The following is a 20,062-nucleotide window of genomic DNA, read 5'->3' as shown; positions in this document are numbered from 1 at the left end:
GATTTCTTGAAACAATCAAAAAATTGCCCAAAACATTCCTTTGGAAACCACAGATAGAACTTAAGTGCTAAATGGCACTATTTTAAAAGCTCCCAAAGATCTGAGTGCAACATCACTGTGGCATCTACCAGTGCAGACACAAACTGTTTGCGGTTACCTCAAACAATACCGAGTTTTGAATTAGGAAAAACAGAATAATAATTTTCCTGAGAAGGAAGACCCTTATTTTTTCCTCAGGAAAAAAAAAAAGAAGAAGAAAAAAAAGTACTATTAGGTACTTAAAATGGCCCTTGGCTTTCTCTTAGAAACTTTTCAGCACATTTATATTATTGTTGTAATCAGAAGCACAGATGCTACAAAGCAGAATGAGTGCATGCACTTGCAGAATGTTCCTTTCCTGCTCGTTCTGCACTCTCACTCTGCCACATACAAAATATTTTTGTTTGTGTCTCCATGTTTTCTTTCAAGATAAGACTTTTGGAAATTCTTCCCATCCTAAGGCACAGCAAGTAAAAAATGCTCTGAACAAAATAAATGAATGAAATATTAACAAGTGACACAGAAAGTGAATATTAACATAGTGTTATGACCTTAAAATTTACTTGAATTGAAATTTAACAGCATGTAAGTAAAAACTGAAACTATTCATGGTGCTGAAATTCCTCTGAGCCACTTTTTCATCCTACTTTGATACTTTTATTAATAATCTTGACTACAGTATTGAATTGTTTCTGGCAAAGCTAACTGATTAGATAAAGCTATAAAAATGAGAAGAAAAGTCATTTTGATGAAGAGAGATGCTGAATCATTTTTTGGAATAATTGAAACTCAAGAAAAAAAAATTCACAGCCAAATGCTGAATCCAATCTCTAGGAACAAAGAACACAGACACAGAAGATAGGGGATGACGGAATAAGCCACCAAAAGAATGTAGAGATTATTGCAGTAGGTAGTATACTCTGAGCTCTCTTAACTCAGTTCTCAGGCAACAAAGACACATCCAATCCATGGATGCTTAGGAAGAGTAGATTCATTTCTGTGCACAACTTCAGCCTCCCTACTACCATCTGGTTCTGTAGTCAGTACTTCAGGATTGATATGCGCATACAGCAGTGGGGAAAATAAAGAACAAGGCACAAGAGTGACTGATGGATAGTAGATAGGTAGACTGTATGTACTACAACACAAGCAACTGATTTTATCCAAGGTACTAAAAGAAGGGTGAATCTGATGCTATGTGTGGAAAAAGAAGTTAGATAAGGCAAGATATCTTAGTCTTTCTAGTGACTGAATGCATAATGAGAGTAAATAACATTGGAAAACTTTACTAGGACTTATATAAGAGGTTTAAATTTTCTTTATGAATCTAGCTTCTCAAGAGAAAAAATGTAACGTACTTGCCAAATGTTTTTGGTGCTTCAATATAGCTTTGAAAGCTATGAATCCCCATTTCCTCTGGGCCATACCCTGCATGTTACGGTATTAAGTTTGCATTAACATTTTCTCTAATGTTGCAATCTCTGCAGTTATTCATATGGTCACAGCAGACATACCATAGTGTCAGCTAGATATCTGCAGAGATCTGTAAGAAAAGGTGCTTTTCTGCTTGTTGGCCTGAAGCTGTTGGGAATATACCGTGTCTTTGAGGCATTGAGGTGTCTGTTCAGATCACTATGAAATAAGCCTCTTTCGTGAGTTTATATGCATATACACATACATATATATAAAAGAATAATTTTCATTTTTTAGTGAAGTTCTTTAATCATCACTCTGAAGCTCATTTTAGTGTGGCCTGTGAGACATTTTCTCTTTTCTCTGCGTAAAGAACCTTGTCTATTTGGACAAGCATGATGTAAGGCTTATGCCAGCTAAATTTTGGTCCTCACATTTCAGTGTATGAATGCATAGCCATATATATACATTAAAATGGTTCCTTGTGAATATGAGTCTTACATGGGCACACTGAGCGGCAAGGACAAGCCTTTTACTCAGGCAGTTTATCAGAGGATGATTAAAAGATACCTACAATTTTCATAAAAATAGATGTCTGGTTAAAGGGATGATACCCAAAAGTGACTTAGCTGGGGCAGAAGTTACAGGAATTTTTCTTCATCAGCTTGCATCTGCTCTGTACTACCATTTGGGCCATACTATCATTGTGTAGTGAATGAAGGGAACAAGGCTCATCTGGTCCATCTGCAGATTTTATAAAATACTGTGTTGTTATGAGGCTACAGATAGCACAGGGAAGGATCAATAAAACCAGTGATATTGAAGCACAATCACTGAATGCTGAGCTGCAGGCTAGGAGAGAGTGCAATATGATCTCAACCCTACCGGACATCAGAGGATTCCTGTTAGAAGACAAGGTGAAAGTTAAAAAATGTTCATGTGGGAAAGATGTTTTGCAGTGGTCAGGCTAGCATCATTTGTAGTGTGTCAGTCAGGATCAGGATTTCTTTTTATCTTGTGCTGAAAAAGCTTGCAAAAAGATCCCATTGAAATCATGCTACTATCTGAAAACTTTCAATAAGCCTTGCTTAGATAACTAGATTGGAATGATGACATCAGAAAGTTTAAAAGCATGAGTTATTACTAACTGTATGTTAAGTGACTTTATATCGTTAAAAGATTTGATTGTTGATTTATACTCTGAGGATGCTTTTTACATATTTTCATTTTCATGCTAACTTTTAAAGAATACAAGAAAACCCTTGATATCCTCCAGCTGATATGATTAAAACTATTGAAGGTGATTGAAATCCAATCTACATGTGGCCCTTTATAAATGGAAAAATAATAAGGAAGTTGAAACCTCTACTTATTAGCTGTTCAAATTTGATGTGTTGGTTGTAATCAGTTTTCTGTCTGTGATTAGTTCTTATCATCTTACTGGAAGGCTCCATATTGTGTTTTTTTTTCTCTGACTGCCTTGGGACTGAAAGTGTTTCCTACTGAAGAATATTGCCAAGTTCAGTACTGATGGAGGCAGAAAATAACACTTGTTTTCCAGAAGACTGGATGGTAGGAACAATAAAATGATGAAAGGTTAATTGGATATTCAAATCTACCCATTTCTTTACATGCACTCCGGCAGAGTCAGGTTTCAAAGTTTTGCATCTTTCACACTTTTTCAGAATATGTTACTAGTGAAAAGACAGATCCCAAATTTTGCTTTCAGAGGAACTGAAGAGCAAGTGTCACAGCACAGTCTCTGTTATTTATCCACAGTGAAATCTTCAAATTATAAATGCCTCCACACCAGTTTCAGAACGTTTTTCTTTCACATATTGAAGCCTTTTTGATACTTTAAAAAGACTTCATTATAAATACCAGAAAGTGAAGAGGACACACATTGATCTGATTTTGAAGATTTAACTTTGCATTTCTGAAGTTCCTGTGCACAGAAGTATGTTCTGAGGAGATGATTAACATGGCAGGAAACATTACAGATCAGAGATCCAGATAGCAACTAGAAGATGCATAGCATCTGGCACCTTCTTGAACGTAAACCTGCCAATAATTAATTACACATATGAGCCACTCTTTCCCTGTCTAATGAATTGGACACTTACTAAGATGTATTAGACTATGTAACAGGGTTAACTGCTCCTGCCCTCTCTTTTGTCTTTGGCTTGTGTGGTCCCAGTGTAACTTAAGTGCAGAAATAGTTGTTGGCACTCTGTCTATATGTCTTTGATTATATTACCATTGTTACATTAATTAATAATCAAGGCATCTCTTAAATCCAAAGTATGTATAGTCCCATTAGCTAGCAGTTGGTATGGTTCTATTGCTTTACCAAAGGGGAGAAAAATGACTGAAAATGTAAGATTAATTGTAAAGATTAGAATCAGCTACATTTAAAAAAAAAAAAAAAAAAAAAAAAAAAAAAAAGGTGTTGGTTAGTATACAAAGTAAAATTTACTGAGAAGAATCTCTGAAAACTGTCCTTGAAAAAAACAGAAACCACTGAATGCTTGGAATCATTAAATTTCTGTTGAAAGCACTGCCATAGAAATTACATTGTTTGAAAACACAATACCAATTTCTGCTCTTTGAAAGCACATAAAGAATTGCACAGAATACTGGAGCCTGTATTGAGGAAGGTAGGGAGTTGATTGTGGTCCTCAAATCCCACTTACCTTCAACAGTATTGGGCACGTTTTCCACAACTTTTTCAAGCTTGTAGCATTTTGGCTGCAAGCCAGTTGCAAACCATTAAGGCTTCGAAAGGACAGGTCCTTTTGCCTTAAGAGACTGGTAGAATACCCTCCCTGATGACTTTGTGTTTCTCCTATGTCTTAAGATCAGATGTCTTCTCATCCTAACTTTCAGCTTTTTCTTTTTCTTTTTTTTTTTTGTAAAGCTTGACTCATAGAAAATGAGAAAAAATAAAAGATTAACAAGACATCTATTTGATGTTATATTAAGTAAATAGTTTTTAAATGATTCTTGAGAAAATTAACATATTCAGGCACTACTGTGACATTACCTGTAGGTGGACTCATCATATCAGGTATACAGCAGTGCTGCATGGTTACAGTGGACCAAAGAACTATTGTACAACTTTTTTAAGAACAGACACCTTTTTTACACATATTATTTTCTCCTCTACTGTCCATGTCCAAAGAAAAACGAGGTGGTGTGCCAAAAAGGTATTCAGTATCTACAGGATGTTCATGCTGTGACTGAAGCTCCCTACAGGCAGAGGTTCTCCGGTTCTTATTCCACTTAATTCATCATTCAGAACTCAGCAGGGGACTCTGCCTGATTTTGGACTTGAAACAGTTACTGGTATTTGCCCCACCTTTTGTCCTCTACAGGCTTAAAAATGGAATCAATCTACTTTATTATCCTTGCAGTATTTTCCAGAGAACTACCTAGCTCTGGTAAACTATAGGGTGCAAATAACATCTCTGTATCAGGTTTTGCCCTGAAAGATATATTTCTCATGAGGTGTAGTTTAATAATCCTTTTCCCCAGTCTCTACATCCAGTTTCTTTACAAAACTAATCTCATTAGGGCTGGTCACAGTTTCTCCTTCTATATTCCTTCAATTTCTGTCTACTTATCACCTGCTCTTATGACCCAGACTGAAACCTTTTAATCGGTAACCAAGTTTAACAAAGCTCTCTTACTTGCTCTTATGAGGTAAAGGCACTTCTGCAGTTCATCCCTTTGGACATGGATGTGCATGCTTCTGTGCCTCCAAGGCAGTAGCAAAAAATATTCTGCCAAAACTCTTGAATGACTGAACTTGAGAAACCACAACGTTTGGAAGGTTTTAAAAGTAGGTATATTTTCAAGATTTATTTTTGATAGGAAAAGGTGTTACAATGGCATAAACATTAATTAACCTTCAAGCTTTATTCATCTAGATGTCTACAAACTCCTTACAGAATCAGAATTATTTTTGCAAGAACTAAGAGAACTAAAAGGGAACTGTCTCTACTGTGTTCAACCTAGTTTTATGTCAATATTTAATTTCACAGGGGAAAAAAAGGCAAAAAAACTGTTAAATTTCTATGTCTTATATATTATGTCTTATTTTTGTCTGTTGGTATGCTGAATTTTAGGATCAAATCCTATACTAATAGTGATGTTTGTCTGTGGAGATTTTCTTGCAGTTGGAAACCCTCATGCTGAAAGAACTTGTCAGGCAATGCAGACACTTGTGATGTGTCAAATTAAGATAGCAAAGTGATGTCAAAGCAGGTCTAGGGAGAGCCTATAACAATGTTACTGTCAAGTAAATAAAGGAAACTGAAACACAAGAAATGCAAGTTATTTCAAGACATCTGTAGCTGCGTGTAGTTCTGTGTTTTGAGAGGTTCTTTTTAAAATGATAACTATTTGTCAGAAGGGCTTCAGGATAGGAGTACCATCCGATGTGTGCCAAGTGAGGTCAGCAGAGTCCTTTGTGGAAATTGAGATTTCCCCCCGCCCCCCCCGTTATCAAATTATCAGGCAGCAATTACCATCTAAGCAAAAAAATATTTCACTCAGCATTTTCCATTCCTTTTTTCTCATCCAATCCATTGAAATAAAATATCCAGGGCAAGGGCTGCGGCAAAAATGTAGGCACAAGTTTTAAGAGCAGTGAACAGTAATGTTAGATAGAAGAGGGAATCAGAAGACTTCCAGGATCATATTTGCTTTTGTATATTGGGCTCTCAGGTGTTTCCAATAATAATAATAATAATAATAATAATAATAATAATAATAATAATAATAATAATAATAATAATGGAATTGTCTTCATTGAGATTCCTCCTGGATTAATCCAAGCCCAGGCTTGGATTTTCCAGAACCTCAGTCTGAATGCAGTTTATTTTTAAGTTCTTCCAGGCTTCCAGCTTCCATCAAACGTAATAATAATAGTAATAATAATTTACAGGTTACTTATCTATCTGAAAAAACACTTCAACTGAAAAGCAATAGTTCGATTTTATGGACACTTTCAAGACTAGAGGTGTTATAGTTTGATCAGCTGCAGTGAAGTCTGATCTCTGGTTTGGTTGTTTTAATCTATTTCCTAAAAGAGGACTTTAGAGGAGGAAACACATTTGCTTTCTAAATTAAATTATAAGTATCATATTGTTAAAAAAATCTGTTGCACTTAAATTTAACAGGGAATTGGTTTCCTATAATCAACATTTAAGTTGTATTATTTTATGTGAAGAGAATAATTTTGTGCCATTTTGCTAATTAGAGCAATTTCTAAATTGACATATGATCGTTGATATTAATTTTGAAAGATTTTTAAAACTGATCAAGTATAGCATTTTGATAGCATTAGATTGTTCCTTACATCGGAACAGATACTTGAAAAGAGATCCATCTAAAGAAATGTTGTTTTTAAGAGAAGGGCAGAGAAACACAAATGCAAGTATTGATTAAATCTGAATGGACCATTGGCCAAGGAAAGAATTGCCACAGGCTCTATTGAAGAATTGGATCCATTTCGAAAATCTTCACTGAGATATTAAACTGAATGGTGGTGGTGATGGCTTTTATTGTATAGATTAAATTCTCATTCATCAAATGAGGAGATCACTTATTTGTGCAATCCATTGACAGTAATGGAAAATTGACAAGAACTCCACACATCAGTACAAGACTAGACTCTTCAGCGTAATGTGGCACCAGGATCAGTTTTGCCGATACCATTACAGACCACAGGACCGGAGTACAGAAGTCTGTAATTTTAAAACGTGGTTCATGTATACATTGTAATAAATCCCCTTTCTGTGGGTCTGCTCTCAAGAATTTCTGCCACTCTGTGATTCTATTGGGATATTTTATAGTCCTCATTTAGATTCCTTTTAGTAACTGCAGTCATGAAGAAATATAGCTTTTCTTACTTTAAGAATGTAATACCAGAAACTCTTACATAGCATTATTGATATATTTAATTTTATCCAAGTGTATTAAAATCTGTTTTATTTTTCAAATTTAACTAAATGGACTGAAAAGATTGATTCAGGTTTGAATAGATTAAAAATCTATTGTTTAGATTGACCTATTAGAGTTCATCTGGATTTGTATCATAAAATAAAAGTTATAGAGATTTCTGTTACTATTTTAAAGGTGTTTTATTTTATAACTTATATTTCTCCTGTACTTTGGGGCACTAAGTGCAATGTGTATCACATGTATTGTGCTGTGTCTGTGATAATAATAACGATAATAACAACCACCACCAACCACCACCATGATCTCCCACCAAAACATAGGAAATATAATGGTCTTGACTGACTACAAAAGTACTGGATCAAATGCACATTCATCATGTTTTCCTGTGCCATCTTTTGCTCTGTAAAGGAGATCTACCTACACAAGGGATGGTCTGTAGTATTAACTATAGTTAATCCTTCTTGGTCCCTAGAATTGGTGATAATGTTGTGTTCTGCCAGTCAAGGCTACTGAAGAGAACTGCTAAATCTGTAAGCCTGACTTTGTTGTTTTAGGGAGTATATTTTCTTTGGAATAGCATTTCCTTTCATCTAGTAAAAGTAGAGCTATAATTATTCTGGAGCTATAATTATTGTGCAAAGTGACTGTGATTTCTATCTGCAGACTATCTGTTATCACTAAATATTTGCAAACTTTTGTTTTTAATAAATTAAGACTAATTGTGTAATTTAAACATCTACAAACGGTGATATATATATACATATGAATAGTCATGTATTTTTAGTTCTAAAACCAATTTGAGTGTAATCTTGCAAAACACTATATTCTGTTTAACACACATCTTGCTTTTGGAGGAATAATGACCATCCTTTTAAATTCTCACCCTTTTTCTCTCCTTCAAGAAAAACAGTCCATCAAATACAAAGTTTGACCAGTATGCAGTTCTTTGCACTGTAAGTCATTTAAAATTGGAAAAAGCAATTCTTATTCCTCATCAGTAGCTACTAAATTATTTTTCTTCTGGAAAACTGGATGTCTTACTCTGTGTGATAGTTTTTATTCCTCTTTTTGTGCGTCTGTTTTCTAAGAATCACTTCACTTGGAAAAGGAAAATCATTTCAGTTAATAGTTTTACATATTTCCAAACTTTTCACTTATCTTTATATTTTTCCTCCATACTTTTCACATCTTTGATGAACTTGCTAGCAACCACTATGTTGATTAGAACCATGAATTTGAATCCAGGTTTCTTTGAATTACAGAAAGAAAGAATACTGCAGATTTAAACTTTCCAAATAATTTTAACTAATGGTCAAAAAAAAAAAATTAAGCTAATTTCTTGGATTCTAAGTTCAATTTAGTAAAATATTTCAAGGAATCATTTACAGTGATTCTTCTAGCAGAAGAAAGAGATCTTGCAATAACAAAATTGAAAGAAAACTTGCATTTCCAATGAAAAGATCACAATCACTTTTTCACAGTGTTATCAAAGCTAAAAATATGCATTAGTTTCTGTCACCAGCATTAACTGTCATTACACTTTTTGTACCATTTTTAACAAATTTTGAAATGAGTATTAGTCTATCAAAAATGAAAACACATACTTCATTTGTTGCAATTACCTGTGCAAAATTCCTATTTTGTCTCTTTTCACATGAGGCAGCGAGGATTTTAGCAGCAGATACAGTACTTAGTTACCAGTAGTTATAGTGAACAACTTGAAACAGTACAGATTTGTTTAAAGTACATGAAAAACTCTAACAGTAGGAAAGAAAATAGCTGACCATATGGAAATATAAGTTAACAAAAAAAGGAGAGTTCTAGTATTTTCTGAATCTTTTAGGATTTTAGGACCTTATGGTCATTTCTAATTGTGTTATATCCACTTTTCTTACGTTGATAAAATAATGTATAAAATAGAATATATTTATTTTGTCATATAAAACAAAGCTCCTATAGTTTTGATGATATCTTGTAAAGGCCAAGTTTTCACTGTGACTGGGTCTAACTGTGTAAACTCCCTCAAGTTTTTTCTTTACTTGTTCCTGAGGCTTTTCAGTTGAGTTGAAACCCTAATTTAGAGTAAAATATTTATGCAGTTTCTGCACTCTCTAAACTTTAGTTAATTACATCTTTTTTTCTAAGCTTACATAAGATATAACAACTTCTATCTTTTTGCTTTTGCTAATATTACAATTGATTCCAGTTCCAATAAAGGTTTAAGTTGACACAAAGTAAAATCATTGAAAGAAACCGCAGTCAAACTTTGATAAATACCAGATGAAATTGTGGTAGTATTCAGTTAGACTCATACACACATTGTATTAATAATAATGAAAAGAAGTTCAAAACCATGATCTTATTTTGTAACGTTTTTTTAAAAATGATTTTATCAGCCTCCATTATATTTCTTTGCAGTAGAAATTCACACCGACTAGTTCAGCATGGTGACTTCGAGGTTTTGAACCCAAGATTTGATTAATGCCACGGGCATGACTAAAATAGTAATGTTGAAATTAATCTTTTTTAGACATTAATAAGTAATAGTGAAAAGAAATAATTAGCATATCTTTGGGGCATCGGAAGAACACTGAAAAAGAAGTCATGTAAACCAGAGCATTTCAAGATAATTGTCAGGCATACATCATTTATTCCAGATTAGCTAAGGTCATGCACTTGATGCTCCCAGTTTTTGTATCCATATATGTGGTCATTGTTGCCATCAAATGCTGAATTTTGGTGGTTATATTCAATGGACTGAGAATAGTCTATGAAGAAAAGCACTAAGAACAGCAAATATAAAGAGCACGTACTCTATTCAGTTAGACAGTGACCTTTTTAACCTTGCTGTATGCAGGAAATATCCACTTGTATTTTGGTAATTACATTAGCTTCCTTAATGGCATTTGATACAGATGGTATAGGAAGAACTTATGTGCAGCTGAAGAATGCAGGCAATAGTTTTAGTTTGAACTGCAAATACTTCTTATTGGAGCTCAGTGGTGGGGGAAGAGAACCAAAAATAGATTTCTATGCTTTCCTCAATCACAGAAGCCATTATTTTTTAAAGCTTTACATCATTTTTTGTTTCTCATTATATTAATAAAATTTTGAACACTGAAAATCTCTGTGGAATCCCAAAAAGTATGATAAGGCAGAATAAGTGCTGTTGTTCCTGCATTTTGGGCTTACGAAATTTGTTTTTATTCTGATTCAGGCTATATATAAATTCTGCTGTTGATTTTATGAAGTTACCTCAATCACTTTCTTCCTTCTCTTCAGCCTGTAAAATGTTCTTCCCCTTTTGCTTTTTCTGGTAGAATATCTACAGTCTGAAGAACAAAATGATTTTAGTACCAACTCTAAAGCATTTTGCAGAAGCTAGGCTTCCTAGAACAGAGGATTGCAGAAATTTAAAAAAAAAAAAAAAGATTATGAAAGCAACATTATGCTAGTTCAATAGGAGAGGTATGATGCTTCCTCCTTAACTTACTCCTACAACTTTTGATTATGTGGGATTTTCATAAACCAGAGCTTGCATTGTCAGTTTTTCCCAACAGTCACAAATGGATCTGTCCTCCATTAATTCTGACCTGTTTTTATCATCCTCTGCTGTTGACTCCACAATGCCTTTGACAGGTGAAGATTAATTGTGCTTTGTGTAACAGAAAAAATATATATTTCAAATCTTTCCCGCTTAATCAGGAATAAGCAAAGATGGAAAGAATCAAAAGGAACACAAAAATAGACGGCTTGGCAGCTAGAAAGGAGGAAATAGAGCATATAATGGAGGGCACACACTTTCCCCCATATGATTCAAGCAGATGGAGTCCCTGAAGTGTGAGTAGGAGGCTGATAAGCAAGAGACTTATGACGTGAAACAGTGTCTCTGATCTGAGTGTTTTGCATTTCCATACTCTGTTTTTCTTCAAGCAATGTACACTGTAAGAACTTAAATAAAAAGGTGAATAGAAAGTATTTACGCTTTCATTTTTTTCTTCCTATTCATCAAGATGCATGTGGCTCTCCATTTTCTATTAAGAATTGTCCTATCTTTGCTTATTTATAACTAGGGGGTTGCACACTTTAATCTGTTCCTTCTGTTTTAGGCTGAGCTCTCTGTAAAGGACATTCCTGGTATCTATGTCACCATTAGCTTCTTTTATGGGGCTTTCCTAACTCCCTTTCTGTTCTCACATGCTAAAAGTACTACCATTTTTACGTTAGTTATTTGTTCAATTTTGACGTGAAAATCTGTCTCTTCAGACATTTAATTTCAAATGGCATTGGTTATCAGAGGTGTTAATGGATATTATCAGTGGCTTATTTCATCAGCAGGCAATTATAGAGCTGGTTACAATGAATGGGTGTGCCGATGTGCTAACTAGATATCAGGTCTGTATTCTCTCAGAATTTTACCAAAACCAGTTCATTTCTCCCTTCCAATGCCAGAATACCACATTCAATCTCACGGTTGATTAGATCTTGTATACAAGAAGTTATCAACTGATGTCCAGACAAACAGAAAAGCCATCAATTTGAGATCAGACAATCATTTTATTCAGCCCTTAGAATAATCAGGGTTTTAAAAAGTTATGCAAAACATATTAATATTCTTATGATTTTAAATGGAAAACTTTGCACTAAAGTAATTATTATTGCCTTCAGAGTCTTGTTTTATTAATTATAAAGTGTTTATGCAATTACAACTAGATTATCGTTGTTATTTGGTATCTTTCAGTACCTTTCAGGGGAGATACCAGAAAGAAGGGGACAGACTCTTTAGTAGGGTCAGTTGTGACAGAACAAGGGGAAATGGTTTCAAGCTTAAAGAGGGTAGATGTAGGTCAGATATAAGGAAAAAGTCTTTTACAGTGAGGGTGGTGAGGCACTGGCACAGGTTGCCCAGAGAGGTGGTGGATGCCCCGTCCCTGGAGACACTCAAGGTCAGGCTGGATCAGGCTCTGAGCACCTGATGGAGCTGTAGGTGTCCCTGCTCATTCCAGGGGAGTTGGACTAGGTGACCTTTAAAGGTCTCTTCCATCTCTGAGGATTCTATGATTCAATGATTCTATAATAGCGTGTACTTATCCTATCTTTGTACCATTTTGGGCATACATTCTGTCATTCAGACATTTGTTCTACGCTCCAAACTTTATTTTACATTGCTTGAAGCTCATGCCTTAAATATCACCAAATGTCTTTGGAAATTACAATTTAATGAATGCAACCAGGAAGTATTCATTATGCGTGTCTGTTTTGTCTGTTTAAAGTGGAGGTTTTGCATCAATTCTTTAATTTTTGGAAACCATGCAAACGCATGACTTAGTTTTTCAGACGCATAGCGTATAACCTTTGTTACATCATTTATTTGGTTTATTTTTCTTAATGTATATATTAATATATATTCTAGAGACTTTTGTGCCTGTAATATGAAATCAAAAGGTAAAGATATATATAAATTTACAAGACTGTAACATGGGAGTTTGGTTCCGAGAGCTCTGTTTTGTCTAGACCTTGTTCTAATACACCTGAACTCTGATTTTGGAAAAAGATGAGTGAGCAACAGAAAACATGTTTGTACGTTGATTGTTTTTGCTTTTTTTTTTTTTTTTTTTTTTAGCGTTACAAAGTACATAGGTTGCTCCAAAAGTAATGCCTCCTCTTTATTTCCATGGAAACTACAACAGGTACAAGGTGCACAGTAATGGTATATGATAAAGCAAATTCTCAGATACAAAACGCTGTTTTTCAACATAGACACCACTGTTAGCTATGGAACAAGTTTCCCAGAGAGGTGGTAAATGTCCTGTCCTTGGAGACATTCAAGATCAGGCTGGTCAGGGCTCTAAGGAACCTGATATAGGTGTAGGTGTCCCTGTTAATTGCAGGGGAGTTGACTTGATGACCTTTAAGGGTGCCTTCCAATTCAAATGATTTTATGATTTTCATCAGCAATGAACCTGCCAGCCTGCATGCTGTGCTTGTAAAAATCTGCGCCAGCAGAGGTGATCACTATTGGTGGTTGCCACTACTGAAACACACCACCCACAGCCTCACTGTGCTTACATCCATGTTTTAGCCTCTATAAATGTTCAGCAAGCATCAATGAATGTCAGTGGGTGACACTTTTTCCACATGGAGGAATTCAGTGACACACCTTTCCTTCATACACTTTTATGTCAGACACCTTTCTGTCAGACTGCCCCTCTGCTGCCATCTGTCACGCAGGAAGAAAATGTAATGGAATATTGGTGGGAAGATTCAACCTCCACTGCCATATCACCAACATCCGCTTCTGACGTAGTGGGCCAACATCATAAAATAGGAGGCATTACTTTCAGAGCTGCCCTCATATGAGATGAATTCACAATCAAACCTATTCTTTGATAAAATATTTGATATATTTGTTCTGCTCCTACCTTCATTAGCTTAACTGTTGGGTTTACTTTTCTGTTTGGATTTTCTTTGTCAGTTTTCAAACAGTGGAGGTAGCGTGCAGGTGATAAGCATCCCATTAATCTTTCTGATCCTCAAGCACTTGAGCATGAGAATAGCTGATCAATTACTGCAATTGTCTCTCTAAATGAGCTTTTCACATCTGCCTCTTATTTCATTAGTTAACTGTCTGCTCATATATCTGATAGAATGGAATCCTAGTGGCTTCTTACAGCGTGTTCTGTGTTACTGTACAATGGGGATGGGGTTGTTAGCAAAATGGGCACAAAAGGGTATTTATCTGCTACCCACAATAAATATATGTGCTATTGTGTAGGAGGGCTTTTGTCCCTAATCGCTGTTTGTTGAAACCTACTTAAAGTACATCGGCTTCTTTTTCAACTTCCTTAGTTGTAAGCCTTATTATTTGTGTATTCATCGTCTTTATGGCACATAAAAAGCACTTCCGAGCCCTAAGCCATGATCTCAATGTATTGCCCATAGCAGCTACCAAAGTTAAAAGTGTAATTTCCTTCTCTTCTCTTTACAAAACATCTTTTAAGTACTTGGACATTATATCCTTTTCTCTGAAAGTTAATCAGCATCTCCAAAGCTGCAAAAAAATATTCAAAACTGTGGTAATGTGAAATAATGATTATTTAAATTAAGTACAAACTGTGAGCAATGACTGCACTGCAGAATTCAAGGTTTTCAAGAAGTATGAACTACAAAGATTCTAAATTTGCTTGGAAATAGATTTTACAGGATTATCTCTTTCATTACTACTCAAAGTTTCAAAGTCAGTTGCCAGATGAAACCTGAATTAATTTCTGTGCAGAGACCTTACTTCCTACTTGTTAATATCTGATTCGGCTATTCTTAAGCATTTACGGGATTCGATTTTCAAAGATTGTTTTCGTATGCTTATCATAAAGTGACTTGCTTTGGATGACATAAATAGATAGCTTGATAGATTTTTCTTATTTATTTTGCTAAATAGTAATCTGAGCTAAAAGACAAAAAGGCATGATCAAACAACTCTCTGTACTGATCCTGGTATGGCTTTTTTTTTTTTTAAGGTGATTCTTTGACAGTTCCTGAACATTTTATTATGTTTGAAATTAAAATTCTTAGGTAATTTAGCCTGAAACACGTTTTGTTGAATTTGAGTAATTAAAAAATACAGTACAAACATTTCATTGAATTTCTGAAACCATTTAGCTATAGTTACTAAATACTAGTAGTCTTTTAAATTCATTTTTGACTATTTCTTTGTAGGTCTGGTTTGCATGAAGTCGAGTACTTCCGTGGTTGAACTTGTTATGCTGCTGTGTTCACAGGTAAGACATTCTCTGGTTGTAATTTTAATGGCTCTTTATCATAGTGCTGGACTACTGCCAACCTGTGAGTTGTGCATTGCTGTTTGTTCCATTCTTCCATTCCCGTATAGGAAAATACAAACTAATCTCTTCTGGTAGCATATAGGTTATAGATTTTAAAATATATATATACAGCATAGTGCTTCTATATTCACAGGGTATGCAAAGTATATTGGCATTTGTTTTTTAGAACTGTATGGATGTACATTATCCACTTTTCCTGTGTGTGAACTCTCTCTCAAGCCAGTTCTTATTTCCAATACATGAAGATAATATTCTTTTCATAATTAAAATCTGTCTTTTGAATTAATTTCATTAAACAGTACTTTATGGTGGCTTTATTATTTCTGGTACACGACATAAAATACTACATATTTTATATAGCTGTCAGTATACAAAAAGCAGAGGAACATGGCTTAAGTATTCCTTAAGAAGTGACAAAGGTAGAGTATTTCTATTTTAAAAAATTCTATAGTTTTTTTGTTTGCTTTTTTTTTTTTTTTTGGCATAGCAGTAATTGGTTTCTCAGAAATCTGAATCAATTAACATTTTGATTAGCTCTCACAGGTAAAATACTCAAAATTAAAATAATTCCACAGACTATTTGGATTCTTTACATCTCAATTTTGATTTTATTTCTCCAGACTGTTATTGGCTAACTTCCCGCATACAGCTTTTTACACTAAACTGCCGATAATAAGCTATCCCCAAACCCATTTTATGTAATACAAGGCAAATACAATGGCCTAACAGATCCAAATAATTCAAAAGTTCTTTCAGTTCTCTAAAGACTTACTACGAGTGTATCATTTATCAAGTCCCTCATAGATTTAAAATATCAGTGAAATATATACTGGGTTAATATATAAAATGCCCACATTAACTCTTTACATTATTACCAAGGGAAAATACTTGTTTGCAGTTTTCCTTGAGCATTCACAGCTGAACTTTGAGTAACTGGACCAAAAATGTACTAAAAAGAAATACATTTTCAGTGGCAATTGAAATGAAGATCTACTACTGATGCATCCATCTAAAAATAATTAACATTTACAACTCTTTTGGGGGAAGGTGGGGGAAGGAGTTCCAACTTACCTGCTGTTTGCCAGTCCGTAGCTTGCATTTCTTCAAGCTGCTGTCATAAGGAAATCATTAAATCTTGTTTTCCTTTGTTTTTTTTTTCTTCCTCTTTTTTTTTTTCTTTCTTATTCTTTTTTGCCTGCGTAGCCAGGACTGATATTGGTTAGGGAAAAGTAAAAGAAACATACATCCCTAGCAGGAACTCTCAGTGGGGTTTGAACTTCAAACCCTCTCCAGCAGAGCACTTGAAAAATTTGTTACCTAATGGTTAAGTCCTGGGTTCCAGGAAAATTCCAAAAGATCCATTAAAGCTTTTGAGCCTTATGTTGATGTCATGAAATCTCTTTTTTTTTTTTCTTTTTAACATCTTTTGAAACCTTTACTTGAGGGAAGGAATAACTTATAGTCCTTTCTTCCCTAGTCTTTGGCTTTACTGCAGTTCTCTGGAATAAAGTGGAATGAAGCATTAGGGTCTAGTGTCTTTGATGGCCTCATCGTCTAATCATAGGTTTAACATTACTCATTTGCTGGCTCCAGGAATTCCTGCCATTAAGGGCCCTAGAGATGAAACTTTGCCTCAGATATTGATTGAAAGGAAGAGGGAGAAATTTAAGCTCTTTCTGCAATGCTTTTTCTTTAGACAACTCAGTCAAGCAATGTAGCAAATGCAGCTAAATCAATTTGTTGGTTTTGTGACTATTATACCAGTTATTTATAATTTCAAAATATTTGACTATGTTAAAAATAAGCTTCATCTGAATCCTAATACAATATAAAGAGCCTAATCATTTTAAAATTCTATACGTTAATTGATTTTCTTCAGTGTTTGATTGAGAGTTCTTTTCCATCTATCCAATTACTTGGGGAAATAACAGCTTTTAATTCTTATACCTCAGCTGATATTTTAGGGTTGTTTCCTTGACTTGTAAATAAGGACAATTTTGCATCCCGATGCCTATTTATATTTCAAGTTCTTCAGAAGGTAATGTTGTAACGGTGGTGGTGGAGTGATGTCAAGTGCTCCTACAGGCATTGGTCAACAGGGGGCTGTACTGGTGTAGAGGCTGACCAAAAAGCCTTGCATCTGCACAAAATATTGTATTTAATCCTATAGGTGTACTAAACAACCTGCAGTTCTGCTCATCTGCATGAAAATTTTTGGTGAAGTTTTCTATTTAATTTTTAAATTTGTGTTTCAAAAGAAAACACAAGGTAAATGCTTAGAAATACTGATAGGACAAAATTCAGAATATTGCTAGAAGAAAATGGCACATAAAACATAACACAATCCAGCCTCTAACTAACATCAGAAGACTAGGAGGTGCTGTGAATGAAAAATGAAGTTAAATCGTCTCTGTATAAAAACAGAGAGCACTACCTGAGCTTTTGTGTATAAATTGATTAATATGAACTGGGAAGACTATGTTAAGTACTGCATTTATTTTTTTTTAGTAATCCTAACATAACTAGGGCTTTTCTTCTTACCATGGGTAAATCCTTCAGATTCAAACTGAATGACATTCTACAGATTAGGTGAAGTTTGAAATGTGTCGTTCAAAAGATAGATGATGATGATGTCAAAAACCTTTGAAAATTACAATTTTCTTTGCACAGAACAGAGTAACTTTAGACATTGAAAAGGAAAGGGAAATACGAAGTTTGTTTTCCTTTCATTTGCTACAGCAAATTAGATGCTTTTATGCTCTTTATGTTGGAAATTCCATGTTAACGACTACAGATTAGCAAGGATGTCAGAGTTTTTTTTCTTATCTGAGCTCCTGAATAAAATCAACATTGCCAGCGGCTCATGTCCAAGGTATGGTCTAAATTTACATGAAATATCACGTTACAACTGTCTGAAGGTACATGTCATGGATAATTCAGTTCATATGGGCAGCTTTTTAGACTCGGAGGGATATGCAATCAACTCTTTCCCCCCAAAGGAATTCAGAGTTTCTGTGAAAAATACATTTTAAATTTTAAAGGAACTCCTGTAAGGATAGTGCATCATTCTGGGGCTTGGGAAAGAAGAAAAACTTATATTTGTTTTATTTTTAGAATATTTCTTTTATTATAATTTCCTTCCCTTCACCCATTTATTTTATTTTCTAGGGTCCCCTACTTCACTAGATTAAAATCTAGCTTACTTTGAAGGCTGTATTTTCTTTATTTCTTACATAAACTAAAAGCATTCATTTAAGTATTTGAAATATATATTTTTTCTGCATAATGCATAAACATGTAATGATTTTCACTTTTCATAAAAATGGGCATTTTCACCTGGATTTAGTCTATTTTATGTAAAACGGATGAAGATGTGTTATGTTTGACAAGATCTGTGCTTGATTAGCTGGTCTTTGTTCCCTCAGCTTGGCTGAGTATGTCACAGCTGTGTTACTCTTGAAGTGGTAGATTTCTTCAATAAATTATACATTAAAAAAAAAAAACACTTTGCAGTGTAGTTCCATCTTGGATCAGATTTAAATTTCAATAATTTTATTATTATTATTTATTTTCAGCCCAAACAGCACAATAGTTTCTAATTACTTCCGGATCTTTTGCAAGTGTTTCTCTTTTGGAGATGTAGCTTCTGCAGAAAGTGAATGATGTTATCCCAAAGGATAGTCTCATCTCATCCCACTTGTATTTTTCTGTACCTTATCTAATAACAGGGGAATATTATTTTTTTAAACAGCAAGTATGCTTAGTATTTAAGCACTGTGCCACTTCACCTTTCTAAAAACGGAAAACTGCAATATGAATGGTTGCTCTAGGAAAAAATGCTGTCACTTGCAGTTCTAGAATATATTCAGAATACCCAACCAATTTCAGGATTTAGTAGTTTTCAGTGCATCATTCATTCTATTGATTTCTCCTCCCACCACATTAGAAATTTGATCGAGATCGTAATTCAGAAGCCTCCAAAGGAAATACAAAAACTAGAATAAGAATAATCGCTTCTGAAACACTATGTTGATGCAAAATATTTCTTATAGATGCTATCCATTTTAAATTGGCTTTTACTAGAAAAACTTTTTGAGGGAAGGTAGAGAAGGAATATACATAACTAAGAAATGTTTTAATTAAAACCTGTTAGGAGATTTTCAAGTAAATGATAACACACAGTCCTTCTTATAGTTATGCAGTATGTAGATTCTGTAAGTAGTTTGCTTTTATGAAAAAATATCCAACTGAAAGTGTCTCAAAGAAAGCAAACCATATCAAGGGTATATCCATAACCTGACAACTTCAGTATATAATTAATGGGTAAACTGGGCTTCAGCTAAGCTTTTCAAGCTTTATTTGACAATGTGATCCTCATTTATGAGTTGTGTCTGTCCACATGGTTTAGTCTTTAACCTGGAAAGTCAGAAGCGGCTTGTGTTGAATCCAGTCTGTCTGTCCTATATGACAGGCAGACATTCGGTACATACTTAATCAAAAAAGATCTTTTTTTTTTTTTGCATACAGAAAAACTCAAAAAATTCAGGTAGTTTTGGATTCGTTACACTGCTTCTGTCCTGCATCTTCCTCTCTGCTAACCCTATTTTTGTACAAATGATGACATTTGTAAGACTGTTGCCGAAACATAGGAAGAGCGTTCAGACTTTTGTTTCCTAATTTAGTAGGTTAAGCTGAGGTTCTTGTCCAAACCCCACCAGAACTAATCAAAGACAAGTCTTCAGGATTGCTAATCTGGGAGCACAGAGGAGAGAGAAAACACTACCCATGTCTTCATGGTAGAA

General features: G+C 34.5%; 1 protein-coding gene across 12 annotated transcripts in view; it reads left to right on the top strand.

Moving 5' to 3' along the window:
• Positions 1–20,062, top strand: part of NBEA (neurobeachin) — a 486,663-nt gene that overhangs the window by 215,112 nt on the left and 251,489 nt on the right. For all 12 annotated transcript variants that reach the window (XM_021377858.1, XM_021377912.1, XM_021377833.1 and 9 more), the window contains one exon: positions 15,136–15,197. In XM_021377858.1, the coding sequence (XP_021233533.1) occupies positions 15,136–15,197 (62 nt within the window). The remainder of the gene's footprint in view (positions 1–15,135; positions 15,198–20,062) is intronic.

Source organism: Numida meleagris, chromosome 1, assembly GCF_002078875.1.
Source record: "Numida meleagris isolate 19003 breed g44 Domestic line chromosome 1, NumMel1.0, whole genome shotgun sequence".
NCBI lineage: Eukaryota > Metazoa > Chordata > Aves > Galliformes > Numididae > Numida > Numida meleagris.
Note: the sequence above shows the minus strand (reverse complement) of the source record. Positions and strands in the feature narration are given on the sequence as shown.